The 16,309-nt window shown below is 41.5% G+C and overlaps 1 protein-coding gene across 1 annotated transcript; it reads left to right on the forward strand.

Annotated features, from left to right (window-relative positions):
* Nucleotides 1-3,364: 3,364 nt before the first annotated feature.
* On the forward strand, nucleotides 3,365-15,660 carry LOC100838433 (transportin-1). The gene is made up of 29 exons (XM_003579500.4): nucleotides 3,365-3,729; nucleotides 4,924-5,211; nucleotides 5,422-5,511; nucleotides 5,614-5,691; nucleotides 5,781-5,861; nucleotides 6,108-6,158; nucleotides 6,552-6,637; nucleotides 6,892-6,958; nucleotides 7,053-7,109; nucleotides 7,200-7,229; nucleotides 7,554-7,613; nucleotides 7,711-7,827; nucleotides 8,923-9,036; nucleotides 9,288-9,386; nucleotides 9,693-9,818; nucleotides 9,897-9,971; nucleotides 10,086-10,157; nucleotides 10,275-10,385; nucleotides 12,291-12,374; nucleotides 13,121-13,228; nucleotides 13,443-13,544; nucleotides 13,630-13,692; nucleotides 13,756-13,830; nucleotides 14,190-14,261; nucleotides 14,344-14,468; nucleotides 14,631-14,682; nucleotides 14,780-14,848; nucleotides 14,926-14,985; nucleotides 15,072-15,660. Exons 1-29 carry the CDS (start codon nucleotides 3,541-3,543, stop codon nucleotides 15,153-15,155), a joined length of 2,685 nt encoding a protein of 894 aa, XP_003579548.1. The 5' UTR covers nucleotides 3,365-3,540; the 3' UTR covers nucleotides 15,156-15,660.
* Nucleotides 15,661-16,309: the final 649 nt, after the last annotated feature.

Genomic DNA, 16,309 nt, shown 5'->3' on the forward strand with positions numbered 1-16,309 from the left:
CAAAGCAGCTGTGTGTGTGCGCGCGCGCGCTTGCTGCAGGGGAAAAGAAAGGTTCAGAGTGGCCAGCCAGCCATTGAGCCATGCGTGTGTGCTGTTTCGGTGTGCGTGAAAGAAGCCAAGTTTTTGTTTTGGCAGCAGCCATGTATGGATGTATTTGATGATGGGCTCGGCCGCTCGGCGTTTCACGTCGCATTGTTTATTTTTAAGGCTCTCTGTATGAGCTTCCTCGATCTCATTAAGGCAGTTCTTTTTGCAGAGTAGTACTTGCAAAATTAAGGCTGGCTTAAACTTTTGGTCAGTCAGTCAGCCAGCCAGCCAGCCTCCCCTGCTGCACAAGAAAGCTTTTGTATTTATTCACTTACAGTACTTACTGCTACTATAAATTTTTGCCATAAACAAACCTTTTGGAAGATGAAAATATATGTTTACTCAGATAATCAAAAGGGCGTTGTGGCCAATCCAACTGTCCAAAGATTGTACAGTGAAGACTAGTTTTCACTTCACGAGACTGAAACCAGCGCACCAATCCATCAATGCCTGCGCGTGACCCTTCAGATTAAATTAACCTTCATATGTTTGCAGTGACAGAGATCTCATTAAGCTTACACGCACATCCATCCATCGCCAGTGCCAGCACAAAAGTTTGTCAGCAGGTTGCTCGTGGTAGTACAGTCTCAGAGAGAATTAAGTTGATCCTGTAAGCTGATCAATGGATTCTGTACTTACTCGTACTTATTAAACTTTGCTCTTTTTCTTTCTTGACTTCTTCTGCAGATGCCAGGCCGGGCATTTGTTAAACAGACTTATTAAGGCTCTTTTTCTAGCTAGCTGGTACTCAACTCTGCTATTATCTTCTTCTTTCTTTTTTTACTTGTACTGGATGCTACAGCTCCATGGTCACATGGACAATGATGATAAACATTGATCGTACATATTACACTGACTGCAAGTCTGCAAGTGAGTGAACAGTGCTGTGCGTGCAGCAGGGTGAAGTGCAATGCATATACTGACTGGAACTGAACTGAAGCCACCATGCATTTACTTGTCAGCCAGGTACTGTAGGTGTAGGAGGAGGAACGCAAGCAATCGTTCCATTTTCTACCCCACTTCACAGAGATACACCTTGCCATGCAAATTGTTCACATTTCTGGCCTTTACTGTGCTTATATACTGTGTGCTACTGTATTTTACATTCTGTGTGTGTGCCAGGTGAATATATATATGCTGGTGTTTTAGAGATAGCGGGTCTGGTGAAAATAGGATAGAGATCTATAGGTAGTATGCTGAAATATATGCAATTTAATTCCATTTTCGGTGTAGGAGCAGAAAAGAAGATTTTGAGGGCAATTTATGATGTTTTCTGTCCTTGTTCCATTTGGATTAAATGATGACCATGAGCAAGCAAACTCACTCACAGCCTTTCATCATCTTCTTTTTACTGCATCCCAGCTACTCCTACTAGCTAGCTCGCGCAATCATTTCATCACCCACTTTGCTTTCTTCTTTCTTCATTCCCAGTAAATCTTCCCGGCTGTAAAAAGTCCGCCTTTTGATCAATAGCATGAATTGATCCTTTTTATTACTGGTTGGTTTCTAATTAATCATAGGGCAGGCTGTTGTTATTAGTATCTCTCACAGATTAAGCAATGAACAACGCTTGTCTGGAAAATGCAGTTGGCGTGTCGTGTCCACGTGCAAATCATCGATTCGTCTGGCTAGTTGCAATCAAACACCATATATGCTTTCTTTAGTTATAATTAATTATTCGGGGTGCGTGTGTCAATAATCGCTACTAATAAGTTTTGCTAACTAATTAATTTGGGTCATACTCCTCGAAGAAAAAATTGGGTCATGTTTGATTTGATTTGAGAGGGACTGTTTCCCACGGAGGTACTTGGCAGGCGTGCATTTGACAACCAGAGACACTACGACTCGGAATATCCAGGTGCAAAGTGTATGTATTACTACTCCACTAGGAAGAAATCAAGGTAAGATCAAGGTGGTAATTTTCTTACGGTGTAGTTTAACTACAGCGCTTTAGTGAGAAACATTTTTGAAATTTCGTCAAAGTTGAAAATTTCCAAGTTAGCATTCACGGTTTTTCCCTCTCTCTCTCTCTCTTTTTTGTCTTCGCGGCCAACTACCACGGCAAGTGTAACGTGGTTAATTCCAATCGTGTCTCGTGAACGCTTGCAATCGCGCTTGCGTGTGCGGGTTGCATTTAGCATTTGTCTCTTTCGCGGTCTCGCTCCTAAAAACTTTCTACGGTTCTTCTCATCACTACATCCGTTTTTGGGTTGAGATTTCTACACCCGTGCCAAAGGTAGAGGCCGCATCGTGACATGAGCTCAAGGGGCAACACTTTGGCCTTCTTCCCCTCTCATGGCAGAATCTTGAGGGGAAACACCCCGGACCTTCCTCGCCCGCCATGAGATCTAGGAGTGGCGCAACCTTCTTCCAACAAGGCACAAGAGGGCCTCACTCCGCTCTGCTTCCACCATGGCCCAAGATCTAGGGTTTTCTCTCCGGCCTTCCTTGATCATGGCACGAGATCTCGGGATGAAACTCTGTCCTCCATCTACCATGGTGAGATCCACCGGGGACGCTCCGTCTTTCCAATTTTGCCGACACTTTCTCTATCCTCCATGGCCTCCTCGAAGCCGATGCTAGTGCGAGAGGATTAGCAGGTACGAAGAGCTCGATTTACAATTTTGACATGCTTATTTTTTGAAGTTCTACAAGTTTCCCCTAAGTTTGAAATTCAATCTTCAAAATTTCTTCAAAGAAGTTCAAAGTTCTTCTAAAAATTGCATGAAAATTCTTCCCCAATGGCAACCATAATACCCATATCGATGGCCTTAGCCGAAGGCCGGATGGGATGGGCAAACGATGGCTCTCCAGGGACAGCAAAAACTGGTTGTTTACAGGGATGATTGTAATTATTCTCACATCATCCTGATACAATTGTTTGGCAATGCACCCACAATTTACATCGCGTTATGTATTAGCTAATCGATTTGTCATATTAGTACTGTATCTATATTTGTATAACAGATAAAATAGATTCAACGCTACATAAGTCAGCACTCATAAATTAATCCTTGCTTGCTTTGCTAAGTATTACCTCCGTTCCATAATTCTTGTCTCAAATTTACCTAAAAATGGATGTATCTATTACTAAAATATGTCTACATACATGTAATATTTCGACAAGAATCCGTAAAGAATGATACATAGGAGTATTCGCATATATATTTACACCAAGCCCCATAAAGACCGGAGAAATCACAGGAAAGGCAAGAAAAAGGAAGAGGAAGCAGAATTCGAAGAAGCAAAAGAGCCTATCTATAAAGTTGCGCTTCTCTCCTTCCTCCCCCAACTCCTGCTCCTCTATACTCTCCTTGGATTGGTTGCAGCCAGGATCGATTCCTTCCGCCGCCGCGCCGCCAGCCGTTTCCTCCCGCCGCCACTTCCCCGGCGCACTACCCATCCAACGCCCCCGGCGCGTTCTCCAGGCGATCGTCTTTCGTCGGCGGCGCGATGGCCTCGGCGGCGGCGGCGGCGGCGCTGTGGCAGCCGCAGGAGGAGGGGCTACGCGAGATCTGCGCGCTCCTGGAGGCGCACATCTCCCCCAACTCCGACCAGGCGCGCATCTGGCAGCAGCTCCAGCACTACAGCCAGTTCCCGGACTTCAACAACTACCTCGTCTTCCTCCTCGCCCGCGGAGAGGTTCGTCGGCCGTCCTCCACCCCCCTGCCTTCCTTCTTCCTCTTTCCCGGAAGCCTCGTCCTCAGTCGCTCGCTCGCTTGTTTATCATGGCCGTCGCGCTAGGGTTTTAGGCCGCTGGCTCACGGATGCAGTACTCTACTAGGGCTTGAGAATGGGTTCCCCGCCGCGCGCTGTTTTCGATCTGGAATCGCACTGTCTTTTCTTACTAGGGTTTTCGGCACCGGATTACTAAGGATAGAGCTTAAATGGGCACCGATTATGAGAATACATTAGCATGTAAAGAACATGCGTCCTAGTTGACCTTTTTGGGTGAGAGTAAGCTGCTGATCGTAGCTGCTTTATTACTGCATAGATTTGAAGGCGTTTGTTTCAGTGGTTATGGTGCTGATCCCGTGGAAAAAGGGTTTTTCGTGTAGCTCTTTGATTTGAACAAGCGTCCCGGTGGTTAATTTGGAAATTATTTCTTTATTTCCCCGCCTTGCGTTTATTTATCATGCTGCCAAGTTGGGGTTCTAGTAGGGTTTAGGCTTTGCAATGTGCTTAGCGATTCTCTTGTTTTATGTTTCATGCCAATACCAGCTGCTATTGTGCTAACTCAACTTTACACTGGAACTAGCATTATACAACAACATATATGCACTTAAAGTTGGGTTAACCACTATTTGGAACATTTCTCTTGCATGTTAGTTAGCACTGCCGATAGAATTGAAGCTAACATTGACGCTTTAAGGAATTCGATGCGAAACCCGTACCTCGTGATGTAAATGTGTAAAATTGGAATATATAATATATTGAAGAAGTAACACATTGAAGATAATCTTCTATGTACATTTAATTTAATTTTGGACCAGATAGCAACTCTGGCACAAAGATACTAGACACTTGATCGAACCATGTCTTCTAGCAGCTGGCATCATATCCGTTTAATTAGGGCTTCAAGATAGGATGATAAATTTTGGGATTGCATGTTTTCTTTACTTCTTTTTCAAATAGCATTTTAGCATTTTATATAGGGACCAAGACCAATGCTAGGAATCCTTAAATGTACTCCCATCTCATGTAGATTATTTAGCTATGCAGCAAAATTTGTAGATTCCGTGCCTAGTGCTGGATTAAAAACTGCTTTGAATTCCTCACCAGCTACCGTATATAACGTTGCTGACATCTGGGTAACACTCCTCCTGCCTATACCAGGGAAAATCTTTTGAAGTAAGGCAAGCTGCTGGCCTTCTATTGAAAAACAATCTGCGAGCGGCTTTCATTTCCATGCCGCCTCCATCTCAGCAATACATCAAGTCTGAGTTGTTGACATGTATAGGGGCAACTAATAGGGCAATTAGATCCACAGTTGGAACCGTTATCAGTGTGCTTTTTCAAATTGTTCGAGTCGCTGGATGGGTTGAGTTGTTCCAGGCTCTACATCAATGTTTGGACAGTAATGATCTGGATCATATGGAGGGTGCTATGGACGCTATCTACAAGGTAATATTCGAGCCTGAATTTTCATTTATACATGGAAGACTATCTCTAGACTCTAGGTCTAGCTATTCAGTGAGAGGCAAGTCCCACTACCTGGTACTGGTACCTAGACAGTAAAGCAATCATGTAGCATTGAATGTTACAGTACAAATTGTATAAGTTATAACTTCCTGAACACAATTTGCATGCTCAAAAGATTGCTTTTTATGACAGATATGTGAGGATGTTCCTGAAGAGCTTGATGTTGATGTTCCTGGTCTGTCCGAAAGACCAATCAACGTATTCATGCCATGCATGCTGCAGGTTTGCAAACAATCATGCCCTTGTGGTGCTATACACATGCCTGCATACTCTTGTTTAACACTTTTACAGGGTCTGATACAGTCAATTCATTTTTTTTTCCAGTTTTTCCAGTCTCCACATGCAAGTCTTAGAAAACTAGCACTGGGCTGTATCAATCAGTATATTGTGGTGATGCCATCGGTAAGAGTCCCCTTCCCTTTCTCCCCCTTCGTCCCAATCTTATGTTGCTTGCTCAATGTTTGTGACTAATCATTGCAATTTAACTGCAGGCTCTGTATATGTCGATGGATCAGTACCTTCAGGGCTTATTCAGCCTTGCGAAGGATCCTTCACCAGATGTTCGGAAACTGGTATTTCACTGTTGAAAATTCCACTTTAAGATGCACCACTACTTTGTAATCTTGTATGGATAGAGTTCAAATATGTATAAATGCAATTATTGCATAACTCAGTAGATTTCCTGTTAATGCTTTTCTTTACCTAGCTGATTTGTCCACAAGTGCTAATTATAACGAGGATGTATAAATGCTGCTCTGCTTAGTTCAGTTGTCAATTGCATATTTCATCTTGATAATTTTCCCCCATTTCTTTGATAGGTTTGTTCGGCCTGGGTTCAGCTCATTGAAGTGCGGCCATCAATTTTGGAGGTAATGAATAACGTTCAGTGCTGCCCATTTAGACTCCGTTTGCTGTCCTCACCAAGCAATTCATAGCCAGATAACTGGTTTTCCAATTTGTTTTGCCTTTCTGCTTTATTATGTTTCCCCACTATTTTTTACTGTCTGTTGTGAAATGTCTACTCCGCCATGAAACTTGTTGTTATTGTATTTACTATTATTTAAAGAGTTCTGGAATCTCCCCCATTCAGCTCACATTCTATCTGTGAGCACAAGTATGAAACACAACCGTCCTTTTATAAGGCTTATTTTTGTATGTATCACTTGCCAATCTTCTTTCATCAGTAGATTTTCTTGCCAATAATCCCAGTTGCTCTCAAATAGCCTTATGCTCGATTTGACAATAAATTATCAAAACTGCAGCCACATTTGAAAAATGTTACCGAATTGATCCTGCAAGCTAATAAAGATTCAGACGACGAAGTTGCTCTTGAGGCTTGTGAATTCTGGTATGCTTTCTGTCAACATGATAGATTCAACATGTCATATTCAAACTTTGTATTATCAGTTTTCTTGCAATTTATTGGTGCTCCTTATGACAGCTTTTCGTCTACTCTTGTTATTTAAATTCAATAATTTTTATTCTCGCATCTTGTATGCTTGACATCCTTCTGTTTCAAAACAAACTTTGAACGACTGCATAATGGCAAACTGATCTTGATTGACACTGTCTTACAGTATTAACTATAAGTGAATTTTTCAGGTCCGCATACTGTGATGTCAGCATGCCTCCTGAAGGATTGCGGGAGTTCTTGCCACGCTTAATCCCAGTAACATTTCACATTATCTAAACTAGTGCTACTGATTAATGAATCTTGAGCCTGGTTACAATTTGTAACATCATCCTTTTATATTTATTTATAGACTTTGGTGTCGAATATGATCTATACTGATGATGACGAATCACTTGCTGATGCTGAGGTGTGGTAAATTTCTTTATATCTTGCATTTTTCACTTCCTGGTAACCGGGCAATAGTTGGCCTGATCTTTTAAATATTTTATTTTTTCAGGAAGATGAATCTTTCCCGGACAGGGACCAGGTTGGTTACAACTTCTGTAATTATATGTTTTCAGTGATAGTGGCTTGAATTATATGGTTGGCTCTATCCATGTGTAATTAAATATTGAATAAGGCTTTACTTTTAGTCAGTACAACACTAAAAATATAATAATTGTCCTTTAATTTTGAACTGTGATAGGCACATTAGATCTTTTCATTGTTAGTTGGTAGTAGTTACAGTTAGCATTTAAGAACACTGCCATGGCTGTTTAAGAACAGCGGTATGCAAGTTATCTACATGTTTATGATATATGATCTTCTCTTTTTTCTTACTTGAAATAAGATCTAGACAATTGTGTAACAGGATCTGAAGCCCCGCTTCCATGCATCTCGATTACATGGATCTGAAACTGGAGAAGATGATGTGAGTTTTGAAATTTTATTTATTTTTAAGCAGCTGAATGGCTTTCTTGCCTACTTATCAACTTAAATTTGCAAAATCTTAATGGCTGTATGGATAGGATGACGATGACGCTATAAATGCTTGGAACTTGCGCAAATGCAGTGCTGCTGGGTTGGATGTCCTCTCTAATGTTTTTGGTGATGACATTCTTCCTACTTTAATGCCTCTGATCCAGGTATTTCACTTCTGGTTGTGCACTGTATACGTGACTGTTGGATTTATAGAGTTGATTTTAGTTCTGATCTTGATGCTTCATTGACTTCAAACATTGAAACATTACTTAAATTTAAATATATCTGTTAGTAATGAGGCACTTGGTCTAGCAGTACTCCTGATCTGACCCTATAAATTGTTGGTATGTTTGGTTCAATACTATAAATTGCCAGTTTCCTTGTCGAAGTGTGTTAGCCACATATTTTTGTGGTGGGAAAAATCGGTGGTGACAGGTTAGGCAAAGGTGTGGAAGAATATGAAACTAACTGATTATGAAAGGTTGGATAGTATGCTAAGCAAGTGTGTCAACTTACAGTTTTAGTGCTAACCAAATGGTTACCTAGACGAATTTCCCTTACTCGTGTGTGGCAAAAAACGAAATGCCTTCTGATCGGTCTCGATAATTATTACTCCCTCTGATCCATAATCAGCGACACTTATTATGGATCGGAGGAAGTATAATCTTAGGTTCTTATAGGAGTCAAATAAACCAGGCTCCTTAGATACTACCTCCGTCCAACAATAGGGGGCGTATTAGTTTTCTTTTGACCAATGCTTTGACCACAAATTACTCTATTAATATATAATTATATGACATAGATTCATATCCATTATGTTCCTACTCAAGGATATTTGCTTATGGTTATGATTTTGATCACATTAGTCACATATTCAGGAAATAATTTGTGGTCAAAAGCTTGGTCAACCGAACCCAAATATGCCTCATATTGTTGGACGGAGGGAGTAAGATTTTTGATAATTGCTTAAGCTTGTCAGTTATGAATTGGCTTGACTAGTGGCACATAAACCCTAAAAGCTATTACCTAAAGTTGTGATGTTGATCGAATATGTCCCAACTGTGAAACTAGTTATTGCAGTATGTCTCAAGTAACTGGCAGCTTCATAATCCTGTCCCTGGCATCATTGGCTTGTTTTCCAAGTTTACCCTTTCAAGTGCCTTTTGTTATAGTTGGCGCTTGGTACAATATCTATTGCTGCACTCTGTTTCCAACGTCGCATCCTTTGGATAACATAAATTAATTTCTGTAATTTGCAGCAAAATTTGGGCCGTACAGATGATGATGCCTGGAAGGAGCGGGAAGCTGCTGTTTTGTCTATTGGTGCTATAGCAGAGGGTTGCATTACTGGATTATATCCCCACCTTCCGCAGGTAATTTAATGACTGATTATTGATTTGTCCATGCGCTCTGCAGTCTATCTTTAGCTATGGTCAAATGAGCAAATGCCATTGAGAACACATACCTATTAATCTTACTGGCTTCTGTTATCTGAATTGGAATTTTGAACTGCTGTAAGTTACAATTCTAGTATCTAGTATGAACAATTTTCCTGTTGTCACCTATCTAACTGCATTAATTGCAATACACTGTACCCTTTCTGAGATGTTCTGTTCAACTGCAGATTGTTGCTTTCCTAATCCCACTTCTTGATGACAAGTTCCCTCTTATACGGAGTATTACTTGTTGGACCCTCTCTCGATATAGCAAGTTCATTGTTCAGGTAACAGAATACTCATATTTGTTGTTGCTATTCATCTGTTTGGAATAATTTCTAATTTTCTACCATATGCAATGTAATTAAAACATGTGGAGCTCGGTAGTAATAATATATGTACTTTATGTTGCATGTTTAAGTTTCTATTGGTGGGACTACTTATTTTAAAATATTCCCAGTGTCATGTATGTATTCCTAATGCTTTGGGAGAATGGGGGTATATACTTATGTGGACTTGGTTCCTTGTTTATGCATGCTCATTTAGTAGATCTGTGGCTCTTAACTTACGACACTGTTATTTTTGTGGCACAGAGCCTTGGCCATCCGAACGGTCGTGAACAATTTGATAAGATTCTCATAGGTTTGCTCAGAAGGATATTAGATACCAACAAAAGAGTGCAGGAGGCTGCTTGTTCTGCATTTGCAACACTTGAAGAGGTGATTTGGCTATCTTCGGTTGGTTTCCCGCACCGAGGTCTTGTGAATAATTACTAAAAAATGGTATCTGTTTTTCAGGAGGCTGCAGAAGAATTAGTGCCCCGACTGGATATTATTTTGCAGCACCTCATGTGTGCATATGGGAAATACCAGGTTCTTGAGAATTTAAACATTCATAAATTTGCAACTGCATTGGGCACTGCCATTCAACAAGCACTTCCTCAAGTCTCCTTTCCTTAGCTCTAACACCGTTATTCTTTTGATTAGAGGCGAAACCTTCGGATACTCTATGACGCTCTTGGTACTCTTGCTGATGCTGTTGGAGCAGAGCTAAACCAGGTTCAACATTGATGAATTCCTCTGATGCTTGTTCTTTGTATTAATTAGATATTCTTCTGTGATGATTTCCTCAATCTGGGTTTTCAGCATGTTAATTCCTTTTATGATGTCATGCAGACGAAATATCTAGATATTTTCATGCCTCCATTAATCATGAAGTGGCAGCAACTTCCCAACTCCGACAAAGATTTATTTCCACTGCTTGAATGCTTTACATCTATTGCACAGGTACTTTTATTTTAATCTGTAGACCGTCTGTCGTGCTCATGTTAGAATACCTTTTTGGTTATCTCAGTAATAAACTTGGCACAGTATATAGAATTATTTGAATTGAAAATGTTTACTAAAGAGTTTATTTGGTAATAATAATATGGTATACTATACTACAAGAATCCATGATCCACTGACGGTTGCTTAGTTGGTACTATACTACAAGAATGTTGACTTCCCTTGTATGTCTTCATTGTTCAATACTCCCTTCTTTTCTTAAAGATTGGCGTGTTTGCTCCATGCACACAGACCAAGAAACTCATATTCTCTCAATTGTGGACAGTTTTACCCCTGGCTGAGACTTAATTCTCTCGACTATGCGCACGTACCCCTTCGCATTCTCTGCTGGCATTAATTAGCCACTCCAGCAGGCCGCATGCAGCTCACGGATTGGATGGCCATGCAATTTGAAGATGGTGATGCTGCGCTCATCGCCAGCAGGCTTGACCTCGTCGGCAGTCTGCACACCGTCCCCGTGGCCGTGCTTGCCTAGCAGCGGGCTACGCGAATTGAAGTTGGTGATGCCGTGCCCGTCACCAGCAGGGTTGAACTCGTCGGCAGCGCGTTGGTCTTCCTTGGCGATGGCTCGCACCTCGTCAGCTGCACGTTTGTCCTTCTCGTTGGCGACACATTGGTTATCCTCGCCGGCAGCTCGCACGTACAAATCAACCACACGCACGCAGAATTTGGCCGCACGCAGGTAAAGGATGGCCAACCACACGGCACCGACACGCATCTCCTCACCAGTGCGCTTATGCTCTTCCGCCATGGCTTGGGCGCGCACAGCAGCATCCAACCAGTTTCTTCCCTCGCCACGATGCGTCGTCGCCAGTGCACGCAAGTCGCTGGTGACCTCTTCTTCGACCATTGTTGCTACACCTCTACTTCGTTCTCTCTCTGCAAGCAACGGTCGCATAAAGAGAAGAGAGATTGAAATGGGGAAGGAGGAAGGATATTGAGTGAACAGCGGAAGCAGAGAATAAAGAGGTAGAATAATGGAGGGAGATAATAAAGGAAGGAGAGAGAGAGAGAGTTTTGCATGCATACGGGAGAGGAGAGTAAAGGAGAGAGAATCCGGGAGCATTAATTTGCATGCAGAAGATGCGGAGGGTAGCGGGGGCAGTTTCGGGAGATCATGCGCATGCGCCAAGCTTTGAGAAAAAAAGGGGAAAACCATATACGCCATTCTTTAAGAAAAGGAGGGAGTATAAAACATGCTGTCCCAATTTGTCTTAACACGGATACTTCAGAAATCGTGCGTATTGGCGGTTGGATACCTCCGGGTACCCCAAAATACGTATCAGACGATTTTCTATTTTTTAAGAAAGAAAATTAATTCTGATACTTCACGATGGTAGGATACGGAAAGACCTAATGGCCTAATGCCTAGTCCCACTCCAACCCTGAATCAATCCAATCTTTCTCCCATACTGACCTACCGACCTGGGTGCTGGGCGCCGCCGCGTCCCCTGCTGCTGCTGCGCCACTGCCACCCTGGTCCCCTACTGCTACGCCATCGAATGCGGGCAGTGGTGCTGGAGGAGCACATGCAGTCCAGTTGTTGAATGCTGGGAAGAGTTGTGATTTCTATTTTATCATGACAAACTAGGTGGAGAAGAGAGAGGGCTTTCGCGTATGAAATCACTAATTTTTATATATTATTAATATTTATTAAATATACATAAACGTATCCCCGTATCAGGGTTTTTGAAAAATTGTCGTATCGCGGTGTCCGTATCTCCATTTCTGTGCATCCTAGTTATTAAGTGCTTGTTCCACTAATTTATAGATCTTGCTCTGTATTGTTGTTTGTAAGGTTACTCTGTAATATTGAGACCATCTTTGAAAAACATAATTTTCCAGGCACTGGGACCAGGATTTTCTCAGTTTGCTGAACCAGTATTTCAGAGGTGCGTCAGTCTTATCCAATCCCAGCAGTTGGCAAAGGTATGTGCAATTTTTTATTTCCTACTGTAGGACGTAGCTATCTCGGTCTCTGTCATTCCTTTTGCTGATATTTCACCCTAGAGATTTCAGTTCATGCTTCTTGAGCTGTTTAACAATCCTTATAATCGAACCATTTTCCTTCCATGTGATACTTAATGTCTTATTTATACCTGTAGCCAAACAGCGATATTTGAACTATGAATGCTCTTTCAGTGAAACTACAGCATCCAGCAGTAGCTTTAACTAAAGTATCCATTGATTTGTAAATCAAGGCTAACTACATCAATCCCAGCCTGCACCTGCTATGATAATCAAGTTTTTTTTTTGTTTAATAGATTACTTAGTGATGAGATGGTTAACACTGAATGCTTAACGTCTTTTCTTTGTTTTTGTGGAAGAGAAATTATATTATATCAAGTTCGACCTTTCCAGCCTATACTTAGCTAGTTTGTTCGAATGGGTGAACTTCAAATACGTAAATTTGTGTTCTTATTATCTACACGTCCTTTGGACAGTTATGATCTTAATCTAGGTCACGTCTGAGCGTAGAGGTTTCTCTTCTCCTGTTGTAGCATGGTTTCTGGTACTCTGATCTGTTTAGTACCATGGATTATGCCAACTACAAAATTAATCTGTTTGACAATTTAACGTCAATGTTTGATGGAGTATGCTACTAGTGTTTACTTACATAAAAAATAAGCTCATGCTTTTCTGTTGCTTGATGGACATCTCCTTTCTACATGCAGGTTGATCCTGCTGCAGCTGGTGTGTTATATGATAAGGAATTCATTGTCTGTTCGTTGGACCTGTTGTCCGGACTTACAGAAGGACTTGGTGCTGGTATTGAAAGCCTGGTAAATTCAATTCTTTCAGCTTTTGTTAATGGTGCTTTAATTATGAAGACCATGCAGTTCAGTTTGTACATAATAGGCTAGATTATGCACTTGGTTGGGAGCTTTAGAAGATTGTCGTTAATACTGCTTGTACTCTGTTTGTTGAAATCATCTTATAGCATATTATATCAGCAACACTTCCATAGTGTGTAATCCATCTTTATTTTTGGTTTAGGTTGCACAAAGCAATTTGAGAGATCTACTTCTGCAATGCTGTATGGATGAAGCAGCTGATGTTCGACAAAGTTCTCTAGCACTTCTTGGGGACCTTTCTAGGGTCGGTTGCAAAGCACTAAAGTTTCTATTTGTTATCTCTATTACAATTTTCAGCCGATAACACATTTTCATATTATCATATCTAGGTCTGCCCTATACATTTGAATCCACGTCTTCAAGAATTCCTTAATGTTGCAGCGAAGCAACTGGTAAGAATTCTTAGTGGTTCAGTATTATCTCCTTTTGTTTCTCACATAGTTTCTTTTCTCTAGACCCCACAATCTGTGAAGGATGCCGTGTCAGTCGCTAACAATGCTTGCTGGGCCATCGGAGAATTAGCAATCAAGGTTGGTGCCACTTTTAGCAGTACTAGATTAATATGTTATACATAACAGATGACTGGAGGGGGTTTCATTTCTTTTTGGCAAGTCTGTTACTATTGTATGTGCAATAACTAGCTCGTCAGCAATTGACATGCATTACCACTTGCCCCTTAACAACTTTAAAACATACTAGTAGTATTTATATGTGGGTTTGTAACGAGTGGTATTTTTCATGCTACAAACATACTACTCCCTCCGACCCAGATTTAGTACAAAGTGCAAAGTTGTACTAAATCAGTGACAAGTATTTCCGGCCAGAGTGAGTAGTACTCATTAGTATTTATGAAAATTTCTTACACGTTTAACTGACCATTCCTTTCCAGATTGGCAAAGAAATTTCACCTGTGGTGATCACTGTTGTGTCATACCTGGTTCCTATTCTAACATCCCCAGAGGTGAATACCTTTTATTTTTAAAACATGTTTTCTTGTCAAGTGAGCATTTCAGCTAAGTATCATTGTGTTGTGTCATCAACAGAGCTTGAATAAGTCACTGATAGAAAATAGTGCGATCACTCTTGGGAGGCTTTCCTGGGTCTGTCCAGACATTGTGGCCCCTCACATGGAACATTTCATGCAAGCTTGGTGCAATGCTTTGTGCATGTGAGCATTTCTCTTTCTTTCCTTTTTTTTTTGCTTTTTATGGTATAGCCAAAAGGGCTAAGAAAGACTTTTTGCAGCTTTCTTGACAACATTCGAGATGCGGTGCATGTTTATGTTCATACTCTTGCATGGCTTTTGGAGTTAATTTTGTTTCTTGTGCAGGATAAGAGATGATTTTGAGAAAGAGGACGCATTCCATGGCCTATGTGCAATGGTAAACCCGCAGTTCTTTTACTTAATGCTTGCGGTTACATTCTTCATAGCTGTGAATGGTGTACTTACAACAACTCTGTTTGTGTGCGCTATACTAGGTGGCAGCAAACCCAACAGGGGCTGTGGGTTCACTAACTTACGTGTGTCAGGCCTGTGCAAGTTGGAATGTAAGATGCGGTTTCAGTCGGATATTTTATTTGAGGCCAGCAATGCGTTTGAGCTCACCTTACTTGTATACGTGCAGGAGATAAAAAGTGAAGGTTTACACAATGAAGTGTGCCAGATTTTGAATGGCTACAAGCAGGTAGAAAAGAAGAAATAGTGAAGTCCTTGCATTTCCACTTGTATGCTGTATGTATGCAAGAAACTGACGGAAATTATTCCCTGTAGATGCTTGGGAGTGCTGGTTGGGAACAGTGTATGTCCACCCTAGAACCAGCAGTGGTGCAGAGATTAGCGAGATATGGTGTCTGATGATGAATTTCGGTATACAACCGGAGAGGCAAACAGCAGAAAGGGCCAAGTTTTACTGTGGGTTGCATGAGATTGGACGATGTCACGTGTAGCTACATTGTTGTTTGATTCTGCCTGGGTCTTTGGTTGGTTGGTGTGTTGTATACTCACTCTGGTGGTTTATATAGTCCCACACAGCTCAAATGCACGGTGACAATTGAGTTAGGATGTTTTTCGTTGGCATATTTGAGTCGAGTCGAAAAGGGAGGCTATGGTATGTGTCATATAGGACTTGGGGGGTCGGTCAATTTGTATTGGCTGGGTTTCAGTGGGGTTGGTTTTGTTGTCACCCCAGCGGCAAACAATGCGAAAAGAGTTTTGTTAGCGTGTATTCTATTATGGGGAGATGAGAGTAGGTCTAGGGTTTGATGATTTTTTTTTTGTTATGCTTGAAAAGGGTCTCGTCCTTGTATTGTTAATTCATTACCATCAATAAAAAAGATAGGACAAAGTCTTGAATTGCTCTCGTGAGTATCCCTGCTGTTCATTCAAATTAGAGATGGGTTTGAGCATGTCAAATACTTGAACATTGCCCTTTGGTGGCGTCGCAAGTTGTCGTGACGTGAGTCTTATGAGGCGTGCAGCGTCCATGGCACCCCTATTTACTCATAGGAGGCGGAGAAGCCCATCGAGGGGTTTCTTGTATAGAATGAGAAGTGTTTTCCTTTCAATTTCATACAGGTTCGCCCCGTGGCAATGCCCGGTAGGACACTACCACAGCTGAAGAAGAATCTGTTCATCTTTATTCTCGACGGCATCGTACCCTACGCATGGTAACGATGATGTCCACAAAATGCTAAACACTTTATGCATGCTTCTAGAAGAATCCGAGGCCCCGCAACCTTGCATAATCAAGATGGCGGCAACAGGCGAGAGGAAATAGATCGTGCGCTCTCCCTCGAATCCTAAATGTCTTCGCTGCGGGGGCCATACATCAGTAACTATTTACTCCTCTCCTCAAATAAACTAAACTAAACCGGTGATAGTTCGGCCCATCCGAAAAAAGGTGGTATCCCGTGCAAACTTTCATTCTGTGCAAACTTGTAAACTATTTATGTGTACCATGTCTAAAACACGTAGCGCAGATTAAAAGTGCAAATCATAACACTCAGTCA

Source organism: Brachypodium distachyon, chromosome 5 (genome assembly GCF_000005505.3).
Source record: "Brachypodium distachyon strain Bd21 chromosome 5, Brachypodium_distachyon_v3.0, whole genome shotgun sequence".
Lineage (NCBI taxonomy): Eukaryota > Viridiplantae > Streptophyta > Magnoliopsida > Poales > Poaceae > Brachypodium > Brachypodium distachyon.

Bases quoted from the DNA above. Each gene is read 5' to 3' on its own strand.
- LOC100838433 (XM_003579500.4), top strand. From the start codon at position 3,541: ATGGCCTCGGCGGCGGCGGCGGCGGCGCTGTGGCAGCCGCAGGAGGAG. The intron at 7,230-7,553 runs GTTGGTTACAAC...ATTGTGTAACAG, and splicing joins CTTTCCCGGACAGGGACCAG to GATCTGAAGCCCCGCTTCCA. The intron at 14,986-15,071 runs GTAGAAAAGAAG...TATTCCCTGTAG, and splicing joins TTTTGAATGGCTACAAGCAG to ATGCTTGGGAGTGCTGGTTG.